At 47.0% G+C, this 23,637-nt stretch overlaps 1 protein-coding gene across 2 annotated transcripts in view; it reads right to left on the reverse strand.

Moving 5' to 3' along the window:
• DHX57 (DExH-box helicase 57) overlaps positions 1-23,637 on the reverse strand; it is a 1,970,484-nt gene that overhangs the window by 944,295 nt on the left and 1,002,552 nt on the right. For both annotated transcript variants that reach the window (XM_069607794.1, XM_069607793.1), the window contains exon 11: positions 10,712-10,766. In XM_069607794.1, the coding sequence (XP_069463895.1) occupies positions 10,712-10,766 (55 nt within the window). The remainder of the gene's footprint in view (positions 1-10,711; positions 10,767-23,637) is intronic.

The following is a 23,637-nucleotide window of genomic DNA, read 5'->3' on the forward strand; positions in this document are numbered from 1 at the left end:
TTTGGACACAGACAAATTTTGGTTTTGGACTTACAGACATCGACGGCCCTTAGAAGCATCAGTTGAGGGAACAATCCCCTTAGAGTTAGGGGCAGAAAGGCATTACACCAACCCCACAAAGATTGATAATGCAGGTTTTCAAACTGCTACTTTTGAGTCTGTCTCTCTCTTGATACCATGCCTGTCTCACAGATACCTGGACCTCTGCAATATCAAATTGTGATCTCTGTTGTTTAGGTGCCTCATGATGGTGTGTCTGGCAGATTGCCTGATTGGCTTCAGAGGACGAGCAAGCAAACAATGGGCTCTCTCAATCAAGAACTGGTAGCAGAAATTAGTGTTCTGCAGACTATCTTTAAGGACTGCACCTATGAAGGATTCCAGATTGATGCCAGATGCCGATTCCATGAAACCTGCAATGCAGATATTGTTACTGTGCAACTAATCTCAAAATTCTTGTTCCTGGCCTAGATACTGTGCACATCATGTATCAAATTCTAAAGTTTGCCTGGCAATATACTGTCCCTGTCCCTGTCCTTGATAGTGTTGATTATGTGCTCCAAATTAGTGATCCTCCCACTCACTCGAATATTTACTGAAGAGGGCCCACCTTGATTACAAAGTTGTGCAGCTTGAGCCTCACTGAGTCGAAGCAGGTTTTCAAGTGAATCAATTAATTCTGTGAAGGAATTGTTTAGGCATAACTGTGTTGAGTGGGCCCCATGCCAAAGGTTGTGGCTAACAAGGTTCCAAGGTTCACAGCCTGAGATGTGTCAGATGGAGCACCCTCCCGCAAACCCACATACATAAAGGTAGCGACAAGTGAGGCCCAGCCCATTGAGGAAGCATTTTGCTTTCTCTGCCACCCTAAAGGGTTTAAAGAAGCTGCACAATGCATAAGTAGGAGAATGGCTGTTTGGAGATGGGGTATAGCCACAGAATTGAGGCAAAAAACTAGCAAGACAGGCAAGTCAAAGGGCAGCAGCAGGATAGTAGGTTCAGCATGTTATATGTGTGAACTGGTGCACTGTGCTGGGCAAGAGGATCCACAGAGATTCACCACCAATCGCCCTCTGCATAAATCCATCAGGGCAGCTATGAGCGCCCTAATATCAAGGAAGATGGGACCAGTGCAAGAACGCCTGCCACAGCAACAGGCACAGGCCAAATTCAGCAGGACATGCGAGTCATCCCTAGTGGCGCTGAGTAGAGTGCTTCTCGTCCCAACCATCCCTGGGTTTTAACAGAGGCCGAGGGACCACTCACCAGCCCCAGATAATCCTGCTTGAGGTCTGGCATTAGGAGGAACAGGGCTAATCTGTGGAACAAAGCATGGTTAGCAAAAGAACGTAGGTCAGGGCGGCGAGGGAATCGTGAGCTCACAGAGCGGTTATATGGGATCTTACCGACCACAATTACAGAGTGGTAAATTTCATTGTGGAAAAAATACAGAAAAACACTGATTTGTGTTTTTAATTTTTTTTAATTTGGCCCCCCCCCCACAAGCCTCTGTTTTCTAGCCCTTAAAACGCCACCTCAACCCTATCCCAACCGACTTTAACCCCTTTACCCCACTACCCTTTATTTATTGAATTAATGATTGCAGTGTTTTTCAGTGTTTTTGTCCACTCGGAAATGTACCACTCTGTTTTGTTTCCAATATTTTTATTCAATAGATTATCATTCAGCCAATCAACATTCTTTTGTATTCTGGCTGCAGCATCAATAGCTTTAAAGCATCTAGTGCCAGCTCAATGAAGAAACCTTTATGAGGGCTGCATCAATAGTGCATCATCCCAAATGAACTTGCAATGGCTTTGAGGGGCTATGAAATGTTTAGGAATTTTCTTTATCGCACACATGTTCTTAAATTCTCACATATATCAGGGATCATTCATTAAAAAAAAAATCAACATACTTTTTTTTTTTTTAAACGGTTTTTATTATTTTTTAAAACAAACAAACAATACAAACCAAACTGGCAGCGCTTTTTGCAGCAATCACAAGAACATCAATTAGTCAAGACCACTGCTCCCCCAATCCCTCCCCCCCTCAAGAGCTTGTTTGTCCTTCTCATTCCGTATCTGCTGCGTGTGGCAGGGTATCACCTCCTTCTGAGACTGCAGAATTCGTTATTGTTCCAAACAGTCCTGCTATTAATACTCTCCATGCCATCAGGGTACCCACTTCTTCCTCCCCACACATGCTACATGCCTCCTGCCATACCACCGTTTCAGCCTCCTCCCATTTCTGCAATTCCCGCCACCATACCTCCACCCGTGGCTTATGGCACTGCTTCCATCCCATGGCAATCCTTCGTTTTGCGAGCACACATGCCAAGTCCTTCAATGTCCCAACATGTTTAAGTTTCCGTGGTCTGGGAAACCCTCCCAACAAGCAGGCCCAGGCCGTATCTATAATGAGCGTGACCCTTTTGTCTGCTAGTTTTTGCGCCACTTCTCCCCAGAAACTCTCAATCACTGGGCAAGACCAAAACATGTATGTCATGTCAGCATTTTCCTTATCGCATTTTGGGCACGCTTGTCGTCCCGCATTTACAAAGTTCGATATTCTCATCGGGGTCATGTAAGCTCTGTGCGTTATATACAACTGTATTTATTGTAATCTGGCATTATTGACACCTTCTTGTGGTATCCCATAGCACGCTCCTACATCCCATCTTCCATCTGTGCTCCCACCTCTGTTTCCCAATCCAACCTCAAATGCGTCAATTCCTTCCCAACCCGGGTCATCACCATCTCATACAATCTAGAGATCTCATGCCCCCCTTCTGATATGTCATATATTGTCCCCATAGTGGCGTCTGGTTCCTCCGCCAATACAGTCTCAGGCCAAATTTTACGAATATTCTGCACCAGCCTTAGGTACGTGACATACTGGCCCCTATGCAAGCTCGCCTCTTCTCCTAGTCCTTCAAAATCCCTAATGGCTCCCTCTTGCCAGACATCCCCCAATGTAACCAGCCCGACCAAATCCCAGTAGGTCCTGATTATCATCCTTAGTTGTTTGTCTTCTCCTGCCAAAGCAACCAACGGCACTTGCGGGGAACACGGGTACGGGTCCTCCATCATTCGACATACTCTACGCCACATCTTCCACCCCAGCATCATCATTCCCGGGCGCTCCTTCATTTCTGACCTAGGCAACCAAATAATTTCCTCCAGGTAGAACGGAGTGCAGTCCTGTCCAAACAGCCTAAATTCGGGAGTTACATCATCAGAGAGCCATTTGACCACATATTGCAACTGACCAGCCACATAATAGGCCTCAAAATTAGGCAGCTTAATACCCCCCTTTTCATAGAAACTCTGCAACTTCCATAGCGCCACTCTATTCCGAGTGCCATGCCATAGGAAGTCTCTGCACATACTATTCAGCTTGGCAAAAAACTTCTTAGGTATCATGTACGGAATATTGCTGAAAAAATGTAAGAGCCTGGGCAGGACCACCATTTTGAGCATCGCCCCCCGTCCCATCATCGCCAACGGCAACTTCTCCCAAAACTTCATGCTTGTACGGATTTTTCCCACAGCCACCTCGGTGTTATGCAAATGTTCCTCCTCTACCGTGTGATACACATCTATGCCGAGGTAGCGGAAGGAACCAACCGCCCATGGTATCGGCAACACTGGCCACCGCTCCGGAAGGGTTCCTCTGTAGCTACCCAATGGGAATATGCTCGATTTTTGGGGGTTCACCGCTATGCCAGACAGTTCTGCATACCTTTCCATTACCTCCAGAATATATTGAAGATTTTCCTCCGGATATTTCAAATATAATAGCAAATCGTCAGCATACAGGGATATTAGGTGTTTCTCTCCCCCTACCTCAATGCCTATCATGTCATATTGTTGCCGAAGGTACACTGCCAGGGGCTCCAGGGCCAGAATATATAACATCGGGGACAAGGGGCACCCTTGTCTGGTGTCTCTGCTAAGCTGCCACCTCTCGGATATCACCGCTCCTGTACATACCCTAGCCAGGGGCTCACTGTACAGCAACTTCGCCCACCTAACATGACCCGGCCCCATCCCGTATTCCTTCAGGGCCTCCAGCAACCACGACCACCTGACTGAGTCGAAAGCTTTGACTGCATCTAGGGACACAACTGCCATTTCACCCTCGCTCTTGCTCCCCCATTCAATCACCCGGTGGAGTCGCCTATGGTTGGGGGTTATATTTCTGTTGGGGACATAACCTGTTTGGTCCGGATGTATCAATTTACTAATAACTCTCTGCAATCTATTGGCCAGGGCCGCCATCAATATCTTGCCGTCCTGGTTCAGCATTGACAAGGGCCTATAGGAGCCGCAGCTTTGCCCTGGTTTGTTGGGCTTAGGGAGCGGTATTATTATCGCTTCTCTAAGCGATTCCGGCAACCGGCCCACCTCAAACAATTCATTAAGCATTTCTAGCATGGGGGGGGGCGGGAGTACCTCCTCTCTATTTGCTTTATAAAATTCACTAGGGAGTCCGTCCGTACCCGGGGTCTTGCTGGTGGGCAGATGCCTCACCACCTCCTCCAATTCCTCCAAAGTAATCGGTGCATCCAGCTCCTCTCTTTCTTCGGCACTAATCTTAGGTAATCCCATATCTCTTAAAGTTTCCGTTATCCCCTCTCGGCTGCCCCCCCCTTTGTCCTCATATAGTGCCCTGTAATAATCTAAGAATGCCTCATTGACTCCTTCTTGGGTGTTCGCTACCTCCCCATCCTCTCTGGTTATCGTCCTAATCGGGGGCATAGGGGTTTCCCTCTTGTATAGCCACGCCAAGAGACGGCCTGTTTTATCCCCACCTGCATGCTGTCTCTCAACATACTCCTTATAGTTGGGGTTGCAGAGCCTTTCCCAAAGTTCCGCACACCGCTGCTGTAGTTTAAGTACTGGCTCCGCATCCCCCCCCTCCCCTATTGAGTTCCCGTTCCAGTTCATCCTCAGCTTCCCTTAACTCCATTAGGACCCCACCTTGCAGGCCCTTTGATTTAGCAATGGCAGCACCCCGCAATACCACCTTAAAGGCTTCCCAGAGCGTGCCCGCCGAATCCACACTGCCAGCGTTCTCCTCGACATAATGTGTGATCTCGTCCCTGATATCCTCTCTGAAGACCGCATCCTTGAGCGCCTCAGCCCGGAGGCGCCACGTCGGTATCCGCGCTCTGGGGAGGCAGTACTGCCATCCCAGGACCAGAGGCGAGTGGTCCGACAGGACCCTCGCTTTGTATTCTATTTGGGTGGTCTCTACCACCACATCTGGCGTGGCAAAAAATAATCAAGTCTTGTATGCAGTTGTTGCGGGGCTGAGTAATGCGAATACTGTTCCTCATTAGGATGTTTCAGCCTCCAAACATCTGCTAGCCCGAAGTCATCGAGCAGTGTCTGCAATGCCCTGGCCGCTGGGGTGGGCCTTTCATCAGATCTGTCCACCCTAGGGTTCAGCACACAATTAAAATCCCCTCCCCAAATAACCGCCCCGCCCACACACGCACCCAATTTGGTACACAGAGCCCTAAAATATGCCGCCGTGTTTTGATTGGGGGCATACGTATTTACAATGCACACCTCCTTGTTCTCAACCATTGCCTTCAATATGACCATACTCCCCTTTGTATCCACCACCTCTTGTGTAAGTTGGAGCGGAACGTGCAGTGCCACCCAGACCAACACTCCCCTAGCGTAGGCAGAATACGGAGAGCCCACGACAATACCTCTCCACTTCTTCCCCACCAGTTCCAACTTTTCCCGAGTCAGATGCATCTCCTGCAACAGTGCAATATCAATCTTCTTTTCAAATACATCATGACCTTGTTCCTCTTTAAGTAACTATTGAGTCCCCTGACATTCCACGTTACGATCTTAAGATTCCCCCATAGCTCATAAGTATCCTCCCCTCTTCCGTGCAGCAAATCCCACCTGCCCACGCGATACAGATACAGCCCTCTGGCTTTTTCTTGTAGCCTCATGTACAAACTCGAACTCCCCATAACTATACACACCCCAAACTCCCCACTTTCCTCCCCACCCTCTACCCATCCCTTCCCCAAAACCACACTCCCCAACTGCTGCCCAGCTCCATCCATGGAACTCAGGCACTCCCACATCTAGCCCTGCAAGCACCAACCAATGCCCAGAGCTCAGTAGGGTGAAGTCGCCCTAATGGCCACTTAACTAAAGTTACTAAGTGGGGTAAAGAGATCCTCTCTGCAAGGCTCCCCTAAATACAGCAATAGTCACAGTGCTCATAATATATTGTGCAACAGTCTGACCTTCTCTGCCTAAGGCCGCTCACATGACTATAATCAAGTCCCAGAGACTTATTCTGCGCCATCTTGTAGCGCCCTCCTCGTACACTACTTATCTCCTCCATCTCCTCTTCCCGTCCGAACGTCAGGCTCCTGGGGACATCCCTGCGTGTCGAGCCATCCCATGGCGTCCTCCGGAGTCTCAAAAAACAAAGTCTTATGTTTGTGAAAAACCTTCAATTTCGCCGGGTACAGCAACATGTATTTATGGCCCGCCTCTCTCAATCTCCGCTTTACCGTCCCAAAGTTCATGCGGCTACGCTGCACAGTCAGGGTATAGTCCGGGTAGGCCGTTATGTTTGCCGCTCTTCGTGTAATCGTTCCTCCCTTGCGGAAGTGTGCGAGTATCCTCTCCCGGTCCCGGTAATTAAGGATTTTGGCAATTACTGGCCTAGGTGGGTTTCCCGGCGGCGGCCTCCTTGTTAGAGCTCTATGCGCACGTTCCACCGCGAATCCTTGAGATAAGGCTCCTCCGGGTATCTCCTGCAACAGCATAGATTCGATGAACTCCGTGGGATCGTGGCCCTCCGATCCTTCTGGTAGGCCCACGATGCAAATGTTATTCCGTCGGGCGCGTCCTTCCGCCTCCTCCGCCCTGTTCTCCAAGTTGCCCACTCTCTGCACCAGGGCATGCAATTCGGCCTTATGGGAGGCACAATCCGCGGTGTTCGGGCTCAAATCTTTCTCGAGGGTCTCAGTGCGCTCCGCCAGGGACCTGACATCCTGCCGGAGTAAATTCACCTCCTCCTGCACCTCACCGACTTTAAGGTCCAATGCCGTTTTCAACTCAGTTACGGCCAGATCAAGCTTAGCCTCCCAGGTCGCCTTCAAGTCCGCAATCGCAGCCAGGACCTCTTGGTTAGTACCCGTCGCAGGCATGCCTCCTGTAGTCAACTTATCCTTGCTCTTGGAACTTTCCGGACCAGGGGACGTCTTGGCGAAGTCATCCAGGGTGGGCTGCTTCACCTTCGGTTTCACTCTTCTATTACGAGAAACTGAAGAGATATCCAGAGAGCAAAACACTATTACTTAAAAAAGTATCAAATTATTTTATTTATCATGATACAAAAATTTGAACAAGTCAATTAATGGCATTCTACTTTGTAGAGCATCAATAAATCACGTAACACACCAGCATAGATGAACAAATAACTGTGACTAAAATACATCCATCTCAACAAACATTCATAGTGCAGCATCCAAACCATACATCATACATTGTGACATTTAACCAACCAACAATGGCTAAAAAGATAACTAAATTAATTAACATTATTTGCCAATTGGGAGTGGGACAAACATTCATCACATCCCATTTGATTATTTTAATGTTTACAAATATATTAAACAAACAGCAATAGAATTCATTAAAAACAATCTATCACAAGGGTGGATCTGTGAGGAGAAGTGTTATGTAGATCACATCCCTAAAAGAATGAACTCAACCGGTTTCGACGTAGAGTGTGTAGTAAACAACGTCTTCATCAGGAGATACAAAGCGAGAAGCTGCAGAAAAAGAACATTACTACATAAATATGCGGCAGTGTCCCATCACATGAACTAAACTCAACAATAGATTGTATATAGCCACCATGTGCCACCTGTTACGAACCAATAAAACTAGACATTTGTGCTGGGGAAGTATATCTAAATGAGAACAACCCCAGAAACATGGGAGTTCAATGCAGATAGATAATTTCTTTGTACAGATATTGTATGGTGTACATAGTTTCCATTCTAGTTCCATGTCACCTCTATGAGTCACACTGCTCCTTCTTGTATAGAGTTTTTAAATTGGGCGTGTTTTGGGTTCGTTACGCACACGCAACACGTTCCCACTGAGGATACGTGATCTTCCACGTGACTTACGTCCACAGCAGCGACGGCTTCAGTCGGCTGCTTGCACACGGCCGATGTAGCATGGTCATTGAGATTTACGGCTAGGCTGTGCTCAGTAACTCCAGCCACCCACGCCAATCTGGGTGTTAACTTCAAGTAAGTACGAACATGATCTGCCGCTCTTCACACTGCCGCTTTAGTATTGTACAATCCTTGTTCTGAGACAAAGTTTTGTCGTCTATATGAATATACAAGTTCGGCTGCATTTGTATATGAAGATTCGTGCTTTACTTAGCCTGCAGTATCATAGACACTTTTCATTTACGTACTTATGCCTGTGTATACAGTTCGTCTGTCAGACTTCTGCCAGCAGCCAGCTAATTTTTCAATTAGTAGCCACTTTTTAAACTTTTTTAACTGTATATGACTCTATTGGGATATCTTTAGTTTGATTTTGTCATATGCGGTTTAGGCTAATATTTTTTGTTTGATAGTACACTAGGCGCACATCTGCTGACACGATTTGCTTCGTTGCATCACCCTGCAGAAAGCCATCGTACCATAATCTTTGAAGGGGGCTACTGAGAGCAGTGTCATGTTAACTACAGGTAACAATTGACCGCTCGCATTTGATTCCTTTGGTTGTTGTAGTCACTTTTTTACCTTATGTGTGCTTCAATCAACTTCTTATTTTCCACTAGTCACAACTCCATTGGTGAGACGATTCCAGCATACGATCCATCTTTGGCATTTTGCATATTAATGGCTACTTATATAAGGTTTGTTTAGTCTAGCATATTGCATCTATTTAGCCATGATAATTTTATGCCGCATGTGGGGGTGTCTAGTGTTTTCCTGCCTGGGCTATTTCGACCTTTGTGGCCCCTATGGTGCACCTTATTAATTTTAATTATTTTTTACACTCTCAGGGTCGGTGCCTTGCCTCTGGCTTTTCTAAATAAAACCCTGCTTCTGGGGTTGTTCTCATTTAGATATACTTCCCCAGCACAAATGTCTAGTTTTATTGGTTCATAACAGGTGGCACATGGTGGCTATATACAATCTATTGTTGAGTTTAGTTCATGTGATGGGACACTGCCGCATATTTATGTAGCAATGTTCTTTTTCTGCAGCTTCTCGCTTTGTATCTCCTGATGAAGACGTTGTTTACTACACACTCTACGTCGAAACCGGTTGAGTTCATTCTTTTAGGGATGTGATCTACATAACACTTCTCCTCACAGATCCGCCCTTGTGATAGATTGTTTTTAATGAATTCTATTGCTGTTTGTTTAATATATTTGTAAACATTAAAATAATCAAATGGGATGTGATGAATGTTTGTCCCACTCCCAATTGGCAAATAATGTTAATTAATTTAGTTATCTTTTTAGCCATTGTTGGTTGGTCAAATGTCACTATGTATGATGTATGGTTTGGATGCTGCACTATGAATGTTTGTTGAGATGGATGTATTTTAGTCACAGTTATTTGTTTATCTATGCTGGTGTGTTACGTGATTTATTGATGCTCTACAAAGTAGAATGCCATTAATTGACTTGTTCAAATTTTTGTATCATGATAAATAAAATAATTTGATACTTTTGTAAGTAATAGTGTTTTGCTCTCTGGATATCTCTTCAGTTTCTCGTTTTACGATAATACTCTGGTCCAGAGGATAGAGTTTTCCTGCATCTTTCCGCTTTTGCTTCACTCTTCTATTAGACATGGCCCAGGGGACCAGCGTCCCGCGCAAGTTACAAACGCGCACACAGTTCGCTCCTATCGCCCGACCACTGTGCGGCCTGCTCCTTCCTTTGTTCCGGTCGTTGATCGGCCATTTTGTTTCGTCTTCCGTCTCCGGTGCTCCTTATCTTTTTTGCACAAAACTCCACCACCGTTCCTCCCACGCCCACCAAAGGTTCACCAAGCGCAGTCAGACCATTCACACATCGACATGTGTGTTTTCAGCAGTCATAGACACGTTGTTATGCACTATTTCGCCAGGATAATTTCAGGATCTCGGGAGCTCCTCCAGATCGCATCCTCCTACATGGCCCTCGTAGCCATGCCCCCCCCAAAAAAAAAATCAACATACTTGACAGTAACTATGTAAGCAAACTAACCTTTCAGGTAATGCCTTAACATCATGAATGATTTGATTGATCATTGAAAAAGTAGCATTACCTGCAGCCTACACTTTCCTTCTTTAAGGATGCTGAACCTCATACATTGTGTGTTTTTACCTGGCAAGGAGTACACAATTTTAAATCTGTGACAAAAAAATGGCTCCTTTATGAAATCAGAAAGAAGTGAAAGTCTGTGGATCTACCAAATACAGAGAAAGACTGATCAGACTGAGTGAAAAAAACAGGCAAGAAAAACAAATGTATTATGAATCACCTTGTAACATATGGACAACCACAACACGTAACTGATCACTGCTCATTTAAAAATAAACAAAAACAATTCCATTGTCCGGAGCTGATTTAAGTAAAAATAAATAACTGACTCATAGTTATTTGCAAAGTGGGAATGTAACACTTCTCTTACCTAGTCATTGCAATTGCATCTTCCAGGAAATACTGATCAACAGGAAAGGTTCGACCTACAAAACAAATAAAAACAGGACATTAGCAGATTGTTCACTAAGTGATATGTTATGGTACTGAGATTAATGCTCTCCAGTGCTCTGGCTGATCTGAAAGGGAGGGGCAGTGGGGGTTGGGCTAATGGGGAGATGGGGGAAATGCCAGATAGCTTTGCCGCTGTGTTGATTCTTGCAGTTTGGAAGTACCTAGAAACTGCGTTTCTCTAGCTGGTCTGTGTCGAGGGCGAGAGGCACTTGTGTCCACCGAGAGCCTTGTGTGTCTGCAGTGCTATTGTGCACCAACCCGGGCAGTGTACGTTGGTTGTATAGAAGTAGAGTACTGTTTGATGGCAGCAGAGAAGCATTTTTGTTTGAGGGGGCACAGCTGGTCTGCATATACTGTGTTTGGGCACGAGGAGGAAAGTTTTAGTGTTGGGGCAAAAAATCTTGGATGCTAAGGAGCAAAATATAGTGGGGCAACAACTACACTAGTTCAAACAATTAAACTACAGAAAACAATCCATACAGTGACAAGGAGAAAAATGCAACAGGCATCAGTTAATCGAGGATGCTAATGAGCAAAATACATTGGAACACCAAATACATTGGGGAAAACAAATCATACAGTGGGGCCACGCTTGATCTAGGTTGCTAATGTGAGAGTGTGCTAATGAGTGTGCAGAGATGCACATATGCGTGTGAGGAATTCAACCATCTGCACGGGGAGAGTGCGCTCGTCTGGGCTTTTTTATTTTTTGATAAATGAAAATGAATGACGGGAGACCAACCTAAGAGAAATGAGTGTGGCCATTCCGCACCCATTTCATCTGCTTCCCGCAGAAACAACGCATGGTCACATGTACTCCGGGAAGAGGTGCCGTCTTCCCCTGTCATATTCAGCTGGAATGTGACAGCCCCGGGTACATCAAAGCATCTCAAGGAGGGGGAAGGCACACCTTCCTCCAGCTTGGGCAGCCTCATTTAAATATCAAAGGCCCCATGGATCTGTTTTCCTTTGTCCTCCGGCTGGTGGCAGTGCATACTAACGAGAGATAGTTGAAGCAAGACTGAAGGGGCTTGGTTGCCGGAATAGACAACAAGGAAGGCGGGGCTAACACCCCTTTGGTATGCAATGTGTCAACTTGAAGCTAGTTCCCACCCCTCTGTATGAAAGGCAGTGAAATGCATGTCTCGGTCCACTATTTACTGTAGGGAAACCCCCACAGAGCTAACCCCTTTCAGACGGGAGAAGTATGTGGTTTGGGGGAGACAGGACGTCTGCTCCCAGCACAAACCTCAAGGGAACCCTGTGCTTTAATCAAGAGTCACAGAGGGCTCAGTTAACCAGAGAGACCCTTTGATCTACAACTGACAGGAAGATGGGTGGGATTTAGGCATATGTTGTCACTCCCTTGTCTGTCCTGTTGCAGAGCACTCTGGTACCGACCTCATGCATAACAGAAGATTGTAGGTGGGGACCCAGGATTGGTACATTAAGGTAGGATTAGCCTGCACCAATCACTGGGGACATTTGGCTTTAAAAGAGAGCTGAACCCCTGACTTAGCATCTGAAGACTTTTTTGGACCTGAGCTGAAGGTGCAGTCTACCTTACATCTTCTGCTAGTGAAGGAAGTCCTCCATGGAACAGAGGGAGATACCGGACTCAGAGGACCCGTCCAGCAGCTCCAGAACTGGTACCCAGCCAACATACGGTGTGCCCTGCTAGGTTCTGCCAGCAAGCTTCCTAGGTGGTAAGTGCCAGAGAGTATCTGAACTAAGGACAATGCTGTTGGCTGCAATCACTCTTCTGAGCTTTGGGCCGTCCGCCTTGAAAGGACACAAGCCCTGCGAAGAAGCTAGGAGTGCCACACAAGCATCATCCAGCGTTCATCTTTTAAGGACATTTTTGAGACAGTTGAGTTTGAACTGCATTCGGCTGCACCGCTGACTGTTGTCACGCCGCAGTCACCAGAGCCGTCTGAGACACCTCGACCAGCATTCCTGATCTGAAAACCAGCAGAGAGAACGATTCTTGGCCCCGAGCCGACGCACCAGACAGCCTGCAGAGATCCGTCCAGCCTCGCTAGTCGAACTGCCTGCGGCCTGGTAACCGCAGCTATCTCCCGCCACTATGTCTCAAGGGCTGCAAAGCTCCCTGCAACCGCTTTGACGCTGTGAAGCACCAAGAACTTCTTCAGCACCAGGTACATTGTGGTTCTGCCTCCCTAGTCCTTCTCCGAAGGCCCCTAGAGACAGTTACGACCCTTTGCCCCGTTGGTTCTGAAACCAAATAACCTTGCACAATAACACTTTACCAACTACCCTCCTGTCAGTATCCAGCGTGCATCCCTTTCCTTTGTGAAACTGTCTGTCCTCTGTGTTCCTTTACAGGGCGGGTCATATTTGTAGTATGCTAGAACTGTCTGTTGTAGTAATAATAAAGTAGATATTTTTATACACCCTTGAATGGACAGTCCCTTTTATCAGTGGATAATTGTATTTTCGCTGTGTTGCAACTAACCAATGATCCACGATCTTGCGGAGATGAGCCTGCCGTTCCTTCCACGTTACCAAAAATTGGAGCGGGGGTCTTATAATTCACTTATATTCCAATTGTTCATATCCCTTCTATTGTACTAGACATGTAGGATTGATTGATGGTTTAGAAACCGATATTCATCCCTGGACCACTGGTGCCCTGGAAGTTGACACAGTGTGTGTGTTAAATACGCGAGTATGCACATGCGCGATGTGAGAAACCGGAGGGTATTCTCTGAGTAAGACCCCGGGAATCCCTTATTCAGGGGGCCAGGACATGGCCATCACTGTTGGATACAGTTCTTGGGGGTGGACCAGTGGGGGAGGATCACCTGGGCAGGGGAGCCCAGGGTTACTCCCTGTCCAAATGCTCCCCATCATTCTCCGTCACATACCTCTAATTATTCTTTCTGGAATCCCCAGTATACTGCATTGACAAAACACTATGATTCCCAAAATCTCCTTTGTTTGTTTCCCAATCCCATCCTTTGGATTATCATTTTCCGAAATTCCAATCTACTGGGACAGAGTAGTATCATTTCCCCAATCCCCTGTATTCTATTTTACATCCCGGTCATTCTCGTCCAATTTGCAAACCTTCCCCATCATATCCCGTAGAAAACTCAGGAACTCTACAACTCTCCTTTTCCACCCGGAACATTTGCTCACATTGTGACAGACAAAAGACTTGTAATGTTAAGCCTGTGTACCCGACAGTTCCCAACCCGAGGGTCAGGAAATGTCAGGCAATTAACTTGAACCACACACAGCTGACGGCCCTTCCTTTTCCCCACAGGGATAAAAGGAGGAGCACAAGAGTGCAGCATGAGCAAAGTGGGCACGGCAGACAGCACGAGGAAACGCGGCAGTTCAAAAGAAGGAGACAAGTGGCCGGAAGCAAGAGGGTGGCAAGCAAAAAAGTGACCTTGCCCTTTTCGTCCCAGACCCATGGAACCTTTGTCAGGGTAAGCGAAGACCGCGGACAATAGCCCAGTGTCATACTGCAGATGTCAAGGGTACGCAGGGCCAGCCTATGTTGATAAGGCAGAGCAGAGGAGGCTCCTGCGCAAGTGGTACCGGCATGGACTCCAAAGAAGTAGAAAGCCAGGTGGTTAATCACAGCCAGTGAGTTGAGAGGAGAATCTATGAAAGCCGGAATGTGTTGAGAGAGAATCGCAAAGTGGCAAATTTGAACATATTTCATTGAACTGTAATTGAATTGTAAAAGATGTAAAGGGGAGACCAGCTGAAGAGGGGAACCAGCACCAGGTGGTTGCTAAGTCGAGAAGCGCTGGCTACTCCCTGCTAGAAAACAACAACAGAAACCAGAAGGCCATAGGACGGCGGCCAAAAAAACTCAAAGTGGTCATACGTGAGGGTCGAGCAAATGTTCACTACATTTAAAAGACTTTGATTTGTGAATTGGCATGAAAGCAAGGGAAGTGAATCCTGTATAGTAAAGAAAAAGGACGGGACTCCCACAAACATATGAAACCAGTAGAAAACACAGAGAAGGGTCCGAGCCCGAACGAGGGAGATCCGAGGTGAAGCTAAACTCAACACTGGCAGTCGAGAAATGTCTGAGCCCGAACGAGGGAGATCCAGGATGAAGCCATCACACAAGGGCTGGCAGTTGAGGGAGGTAGGAGCCCGAGCGAGGGAGATCCAAGGAGTTAAGCTATCACCCAAAGCTTAATGAGAAAAGAAGAGACGCAAAGAAATACTATTGAGAAACAGGTGAAGCTACCACCTAAGTACTAGCAGTCGAGAGAGGTCTGAGCCCGGCAGAGGGAGATCTAAGGGTGAAATCGTCACCCGAGTACTGACAGTCAAGAGAGATCCGAGCCTGGCCAAAGGAGATCCAAAGTCGAAGCAGTCATCAAAACAGTATGTAGAGAACGATACGAGAAATGTCAGCCCAGAGGAGGGGGACCCAGGGGTGAATCGTTAACACCCTAGCGAACTTTCATTAGTTAAAGGAACTTATTAAAGAACATCAGGCCCCGAAGGCAAGAGACTTTCAAAGGAAACGAGACTTGGCCATCGGCAGTCCTGAGAACTGCCATTGGAACTGTTGTCTCGTGCTGTAGAAGCCAGAGATCAAAGCAAAACGTAAAGGTGATGGCTGGAAGGTTTTGAATAAATCATAACCACAGGCACAGCTTGGGAAACCCAGAAGGGACTTAGCAGTTCGGGCTGGACTGCCCCACTTGGGGTGGGACCAAGCCTTATTTGCATATGGTCTTTCCCCTTCTGTAATGGCTTGGCAGGCGAAGAACGATGGTCGGGAGGGTTGCCCAGAGCAATGCCAGTGGTTAAGATTGATTCTAAACCTTCCAGCCATCACCTCTTGTGTTTTGCTGAAGCGAGCGACCATACTGTGCTACAAGCTCTAAGCTCCAACCTTACCCCGTGTTCAAAACGTGGGGAAGGAAGACCCAGGCTACCGCCACCTGACTTCTTTCTTTCTTGAAACTTAACCCCCACACCCTTTTTATTAACGTAAGGAATTGGCAATAGGGTTTCTTGGTATAGGCCTCTTTATTTGACTTCACGCCACTAGGACTGCCTTATTTTCATTTGATGGTCGACACCCGTCTCCATCTTAGATTTGGGTTTAGATTAGGTGTTTTTCCAACCTGCATACCATTTTCTTTTTTTTTTTTAAAACTCTTTTTTATTAATGGTCACGTATAGGCCGTCACATCTCAGCACAAATGTTTAACAGTTACATCAGGGGTAAAATATCCGTTACATTTCACATAACAATATTACGAAGACAAGTCAGCATCGGCAATCATATTACATAAATAGGATCTGAACGGGCCCCAAATGTCCTTGGGTCTGCATGACGAGGGTCGGGTTAAAACAAACTGTTCCTCTGACTCGTTGACATGTGTCAGTTCTTGAAGAAATTGGTTTAGGGTGGGCGGAAGAGAACTTTTCCATTTCTGTAAAATACATTTTTTGGCAATGGCGCATGAAATGTTAAATAATCTTCTGATTTTCTCTGGTTGCTTGCCAATGTCCCCAAACAAGTATTTCTGAGGAGTCAAATCGGGGGGAACCTCAGTGAATTCTTCCAGGAGCTCAGCCACCGTCCTCCAGAATCCCCTCAGTACCGGGCAGTCCCAGTACATGTGAAAGGATCCAGCCTGGGGAGCATTACATTTAGGACAGGCGTCAGAGGCATCCGGTGCAAACCTTGCGATTCTGGCCGGCGTATAATGTAGCCTGTTCAGGATTTTAAATTGAATCACCCTTAGACCAGCATTAAGCGAAACCTTCTTGGATAACGCACAATAGCTGGCCCATTTATTTTCTTCAATGGTCCCCTGCAAATCCGCTTCCCACTGCTCCTTTATCTGATTTAATGTAGGGGTATGAGCTTGCACCGCTTTGTACAACCTAGCAATCCCCAGGCCTTTTTTAGATGTTACCAATTGCACACATGGATGAGGTGAGGGCTCATCCGGGAAGAGAGGCCACCTCTTTTTGGAATGCAGACCTCATACGGTAGTAATGGAGTGTTCTCAGGGGACCACCCCCCAGTGCCCTCAGCAAGAGACCCCGGTCTGCAAAAACACCATTCACAAACATGTCACCCAGTTTCATTTCCCTGGTAGGTTCCCAGGACTCCTGTATGTTAGCATCATGCGTGGGGGGTATGCCCGGGAAGTCCCAAAGTGGTACCTCTGGATTGTAGGGGACCTCCACTCCCAGCTTCTCTGAAATATCGCCATCCATGCCCTGACTGTACAGCTAACCGGATTGTATGTACATGTGTCTTTATACTTTGGATCGAAAATAACTGACTGTATACTCGTGGGATGTGTGGTGTGTTCCTCTATCCATGCATGGGGAGTACTGTTCTCGTCATTATACCAATATTTCGCGAATTGAGCTTGGGAGACGTAATAGTAAAGTTCAAAATCGGGGGCCGCTATCCCTCCAGAGGAATAGGGCTCTGTCATTTTCTCCCAGCTAATCCTAGCAGTCTTACCGTTCCAGAGAAATGTTACCACCATGGATCTAAGCCTGGAGAAGAAGGCCCTGCCCGGCCATATAGGAATATTGACAAATAGGTATAAAAGTTTAGGGAGGACCACCATTTTAAGAATGGCAACACAGCCGGCTAATGAAATTGGGATCGGCCCCCAAATATGAAGCTTGGAGCCTATTGCCTGTAGGGATTCCTCATGGTTATCTGTGTAGAGTGTGAGCTTGTCCCTGGAGACCAGTATTCCCAGGTATCTAATGTGGTCTGCAGACCATTTGAGACCCCATGTGTCTGTAGGGCGTCGGGTGGTAGGTGTTGGGGGAATATTTCTGATTTCGACATATTTATGGTGTACCCGGAATAATCTGCAATCTCCTGGATCTCTGTCATGACGGGTGCTATATTAACCTCAGGTTCCCTGACATATAGCAATGTGTCTTCCGCGTTAAGCGAAATTAGTTGGGTGGAGCCCTACATAGTGATCCCTTTGAGTGTCTAAGACTTATTACACAGGAGACAGGAGTGGCTGGGAGTATTGCGAGAATGCAACCCGCTTACTCACATTTTACCAAGTGACTAGACAGGTCGACTGGGGGTAGGTTTTCCTGCCGTTGAAACCAGTAGAAGATGCCCAGGAACTGTGGGTGCAAGGAATATTCTGGTCAGGTCCAGGAGCTGAGTGCAACCCTTTTCGATGAAGAAATGCAGCAGACACTGAGGCAGAACCTTGTCATGACACTCTACAAGACGGAAAGAAGCTGGTTCCAGTGACAGTCAATGCACACGGGCGACAGTGGGCATACCTCCAGTTGCGATCAAAGAAGTCCTTCCCGTGCAAGATTCCTTGATGCTGGGAAGCTGAAAGTTGACCGTAAGGCGATTTATGGCACGCGCTGGCAACCAACGCAGTTCCAAACAAACGCAGAATGGCGACGCTTCTGTCAGAGTAGCCCCATTCACAGCTGCTCAGCCTAGTGGGTGGTCGTGGGGCGATTGAGGGCTCAGGATTGCAGGAACACAAGAAGGCATTGAGACTGGTTGGTCCCACGAGTCCAAGGGTCAAAGCACTGCAGAGGGTCTTATCAGAGCAGATATTCCAGCGTGGCTTCACCTGGAAAATGGTGAGAAAGGTCTCCAGGCATCTTTAGGAGTCGTCCACGGATCCTCAGTCGGCTGCACGGCTACACAGGATACTTGGCTCCAATGGTGATCTGCTGGAATGGCTGTAGGAGTCCAGTTCTTATCCCAAATCCAGGCTAGGCACAGTTCCCAGCCTACCAATGGTAAGGCTCTGCAACACTCAAGACAGCACTGTTCCAATCGTGGACCACTGTGGGTTTCTCTCATGCACAGACTTTCTGGCACCACAGTTGTGGAACGAGACAAACAGTCCCACCCACTTCCTGAGCCCATTCACACGTGGCATGCACTAGCCCGCGAAAGCTCCAGCTTTCCCTGGTGAATGACCATATAGGGGATTTCCTGACCTGAGAAGGCCAGAAAACAATATGGCCAAAGATTAAGCTAAAAATGTTAGGACACTAGCCACGTTTAGTAGCCGCACAGGGTAAAATAATAGCAAAAGTTGTAAAAATGTATCTGCTACCACCAGCTTGTCTTTAGGCACATATAAAGGTAATTTAAGTGTGTAGAAGAGATCGACACAATGGTGGCATGCTGTTTGTTAGGAACATTCATTAAAAGAAATGCGGGTGGGGGAAATGCCGTCCTGAACCTAATTCTAAGAAGGGTTTCCCGGCCTCAAAATAATAATCTAAGCAGTCTGTCAGGATGAAAAAATAACTTCAAAACCTATTTCCTACCCTCATACACAAACTCAAGTGAACAGGGGAATCTTCGGGATACTAGACTTTAAATACTAGAAAGTTCTAGATACTAGAAAGTTCTTTTCCAGTTCTCACAAAAAGAAAGTTCCAAATATTTCAAAATGTTTTTTGCACCTGGTCTACAACCTTGCCTTGAAAGGTTGTCTGCTCCTCACAATGTTCAAAACATCTCTTCTTTCTATTGGGTCTATTAGAAAAGTCCAAAATCCACAGTAGGGGATTTGCCTCCATTCCCCTGGTTTCTCTTTGGATTTGGGTTGTTTGACCATAGTAAAATGATTTGGGGAGGAATTGACTGTAGTCCATTTTGCTGCTAATCACTTTTTGCTTCGGCAAAACAAACTGTGGTGCCCTACACCAACCCCTCTCCCCTACTTACCTGTTTGCTCGCCGCTTCTCCTGCACCCCTGCAGTGTCTGATCCATCCCTCCAACACGAGTGTTCCTTTTTTAAAATGTGTTTTTTTCAGTCCTCCACCTACAATGTCGAGGAAGCAGGGGACACCCCCGCAACCACCTAAGCCCAAAAATAACAAACAAACATGGGGAGCGGGGGACACCCCGCACCACATGTTCTATATTTTAAAAAATCGATCGAATAGTACTGGCTGAAATCGGTCAAATGTACCATTCAATGGATTATTGTTCTTTCAAATTGGGCAATACCTTTTCTTCTACTATGTTAAAAGATGCCAAGAGGATATCTTCCTTCTCTTGGCTTGGTTTCTTGTTCACAAAGGTCCAGAGGGTATTTTTTCCTTTCACTGATTTCTCTTCTACTTCAACGGCAAACCTGATTCACAGCTCTCCCAGGTACTGTGCCTTTGAAGATCAGCGTCCCTACAACTTATTGTCCAAAGTGTGTCAAGAGGATGTCTTCCTTCACTTGACCTACTATGAGGATCCGTGTTCGTACAACCTGGTCCAAGGTTATTGTTCCTTTCTCCTTCTAGGGTTCTCTTCAAATTGCACAGCCAACCTGGTTCACCCTTCTCCCAAGTATTATGAATAGTCAGTGTACCTGGGAGATGAACAACTGGTGTAATTGCTTTTATGGGTGTGATCCGAGACTCACCTTTCTTTGGTAGATTTCCTTCTAGGCAGACTTGGTTTACTCTCCTGCCAAGTACTACTTCTTGCACAGAGAACCTGGTTGACCCTTCTCCCAGGTACTGACACTATGGCGATGAACGACTTGTGTAATTGTTTTTATGGATGCAAGTCCCAGACTTGCCCGTCTTGGGCAGTTCTACGTAGCTTTGGTTCACTCTCCTGCCAAGCACTACCATATATTACAATGGGCGTGAAAGTATCTTCCCTATTGCTTTTGGGGTCCCAGACCTTGTATTCGGGGAACTTCTCCCTTTCCTCTGCTTGCCACCACCTCTTCTGGTCCACAGCATCTCCGTCCATTCGCGTACCTGCTTTTCTAGTCTGAGGGTTTCTGCTCCTTTCCAGCTTCTGCAGTCAGCCACAAACACATGGTGCTCCGGCGAGCTTTGTTTGGTTTGCGGTGGCTCCACAGCATCAATTGTCCTTCCAGTAGCAGTCACGCTTCCGAGGCCTCAGGACCACCCATCGCCTTTGTCCACTAGCGGTCTGTCCCTTCTTCTGACTCGGAACCATCTCCAGACCTCCTGACTTCTTCCTTGTCATACCAATTTTTTCCCCAATCTCTTGTGTGCATGGTACCTTCCCTTGTGGCTCCTCCAGCAAAAACTGACTGCCGTAGAAAGTCCCTTCTTCCCTTTTGATTTCATAGTTGGAATCAGTTGCATTAGATAGTCTGGTCCACCCACTTTGGTTCCACGTGGTACTCCTCAGCACTCTGCGCATCTTCTTTGTCTCAGTACAACTATGCTCATTCTCTACTGGGTAACTGATGTTCTTCCTTGTCCCAGTATGTAGCAGAGTTCACATGGGTATTCCCTACTCTTCCCCGTCCCAGTACTTGTTAGGGTGCTGAAAGGATCTACCCTACAGAAGTACATAAGTGTGAGGAACTATGGTACCCTGGATAGGGTAAGAGGGCGGAGAAGGTAGGACAATGCTAAGGATATACTGCATCTCTCCTATGGTGTCGTCCCTCATGTACGGAAGGCAAAGTATATAATTATGACACTGACACAATGGATAACATTTGTAAAACTTAATTGAAAATGTTGCGGTCGGAGAAACTCCTATTTTGCCCTATGACTAAGATGGGGGTAGTCTCGACCATCAAACGATAAGCAAAAAAAAAGTCCTAGTGGAGTCTGTCAAATCAAAATGGCCTATACTAACAAAAACCTAATGCCTGCCCTATCTCTTGTACAAAAAGTGTAAAAAGGAGAAATGTATGCAAATGAAAAATCAGTGTTCAAAAGAATAAAGTTAGTTGAACCAGCTCTCCTCCTCACGTTAAACCTCACATAGTAAGGCTGTCGTTGTAGGCAAGATGACACACTCTGGCTCCGCTTCTGACACTCTAAGCAGTTCCAAAACGTGGATTGAGGCCTGCCTGGCCTTCGACGTCAAATTATCTTTCGTGACTTTCAAAATGTATTCCAACGTAAAGTCCACAAATGTCCCCCCTCTGCCGGTCTCAGACCTTACAGCACACAGTTCAACACAAACCTGCCAGGGGGCTCTCTTCTCCAAGCTTATTGTACTTTGGGTCTCCCTCAATCTGGCTCGGACCCCTTTCGGATGTTGAAGACTTTCAAACGTGTGTAGCTCTATTTACAGACCACACCAGAACCACTTCGACTCCAAGTTCACTTTTGCTGTTTCTTCGCTTTATGACAATGTACCTTTCACAGAGACTTTCGAATGGGCTACTTCCTTTCACCGGACCATCTGTTACTTAGTATTGCTGATCTCACAGCTGCCTTTTACTTCAAAGTTCATTCACGGGTCTGCCTTCCTTCGCATCTCATTCATACGCGAGCAGCCTTCACATGTGATATAATGTTGCTAGTTCATTAGCTTTAACACACACCTGTCTCTCGGGTCGCTTGCCAACTCACTGGCTGTGCAAGCTTTTCTTGTTTTGCTACTTCCAATTCATGAGTAAGCGTTAATACCACAGGCTTGGCCTCGCCTTCCCAACTCTGCCGTTCACCCGGGAGGGTCGCTGGCATCCTTGAAATACAATACAATCTTCACTTGTGGGATCTGGCCTTCTCCACATGTCTTTCGCAGTCTGTCGGAGGCAAATACCTCCAGTAGGGAACGCTTGGGGTTTTGGCCCCGCTGCTCTCATCCCTTGGTTCGTTGCTCTGCTTCAGGAGGTGTGCCTTTGTCCCGGAAGTTCTGCCGTACTCGTGTTCCGCCTTGATCAGAGTGTGTCTTTAGGTGTTGCCTTTTATTCGTGCGAGGAGAGCTAACTGGTTTCAGGTTTATGCACTTAGTGTAAAGTGCCTGACTTTGCCTGATCCGATTAACGGGACATGTCCAGTATGATGTGAGAGAGTTAGTCTGGTTACTCTCAGTCACCCTCTTACCCTCTTCCTAGGCCCAGTGTTTATGTAGAAAAGGGGGGGAGGGGATGAGTTGGGATTTCGGAAAATCCTACAAAATAGGATGGAGTAGATGAACAAAAAAGGGTGGAATACCGCATCTCACCATCGGCAGTCTCAGTCTCATCCCCACTCCCCGAAGACCCCTCACCCAGGTGATCCTCCTGCACTGGTCCACCCCCAGGAACGGGATCCAAAAGCAAGGGCCGCGTCCTGGCCACCTGGATGACAAGTCCCTGGGGACTAGTGGGTGAGACAGTCCTTTGGTTTCTCACACTGACCAACTCCGCCCCGCCTCCCCTCCTCCTGTCATCTGTCTGGCTCCTCTGCCACCTCCGAAGGGTGTACCACACTCCTGTACCCCTCCTCGGAAGACATTCAGAAGTGGCAACCTGCTCCACTTAGCTAACCACAATGCTTGCTCAGCTGTCAAACACTCCTCTGACATCTGTCACCTCCTCGAGGACCTCAACTTAGATGTCCTCGCTCTCACAAGACATGGTTCTCAGACAGGTCTGTCACAAGTTTTGACACTCTCCTCCCGGAGGGTTACAAGATCCTCTCTAAACCCCAGCCTAACCAGCCCTGGGGCAGAGTGGCCCTCATCTTCCCTGAGTGGGTCCCTGCTACCATCATACCAACTCAGACCTATTCCTCTTTCAAATGCCTTGTCCGCAGGCTTGGTGTCTCCCCTGGCCTCTCTCTGACTTTGGCTGCTATCTACAGGCCCCCTGGACAGGTCTCTCACTTCCTCTATGAATGGGCTGACCTCACCTCTTCTCTTCTGTCTGCCAAGCCTCTCTTCCTTAGAGACTTCAATATTCACCTAGACTCCCAATATGTGGCCTCTGGGTCTTTCTGCAACCTCTGTGACTTGCTTTCTCTCTCCATTATTCCCTCTGCTGTGACGCACTCTTCCGAACACACCTTAGATGCTCTCATCTCCTCAAACCTCCCATTTCCAACCCTCTAGTTGCTCCTCTCTCCTGGACTGATGATGCCCT

The sequence above is a fragment of the Ambystoma mexicanum genome, chromosome 4q (assembly GCF_040938575.1).
Source record: "Ambystoma mexicanum isolate Mex_15411 chromosome 4q, UKY_AmexF1_1, whole genome shotgun sequence".
NCBI classification, from domain to species: Eukaryota; Metazoa; Chordata; class Amphibia; order Caudata; family Ambystomatidae; genus Ambystoma; species Ambystoma mexicanum.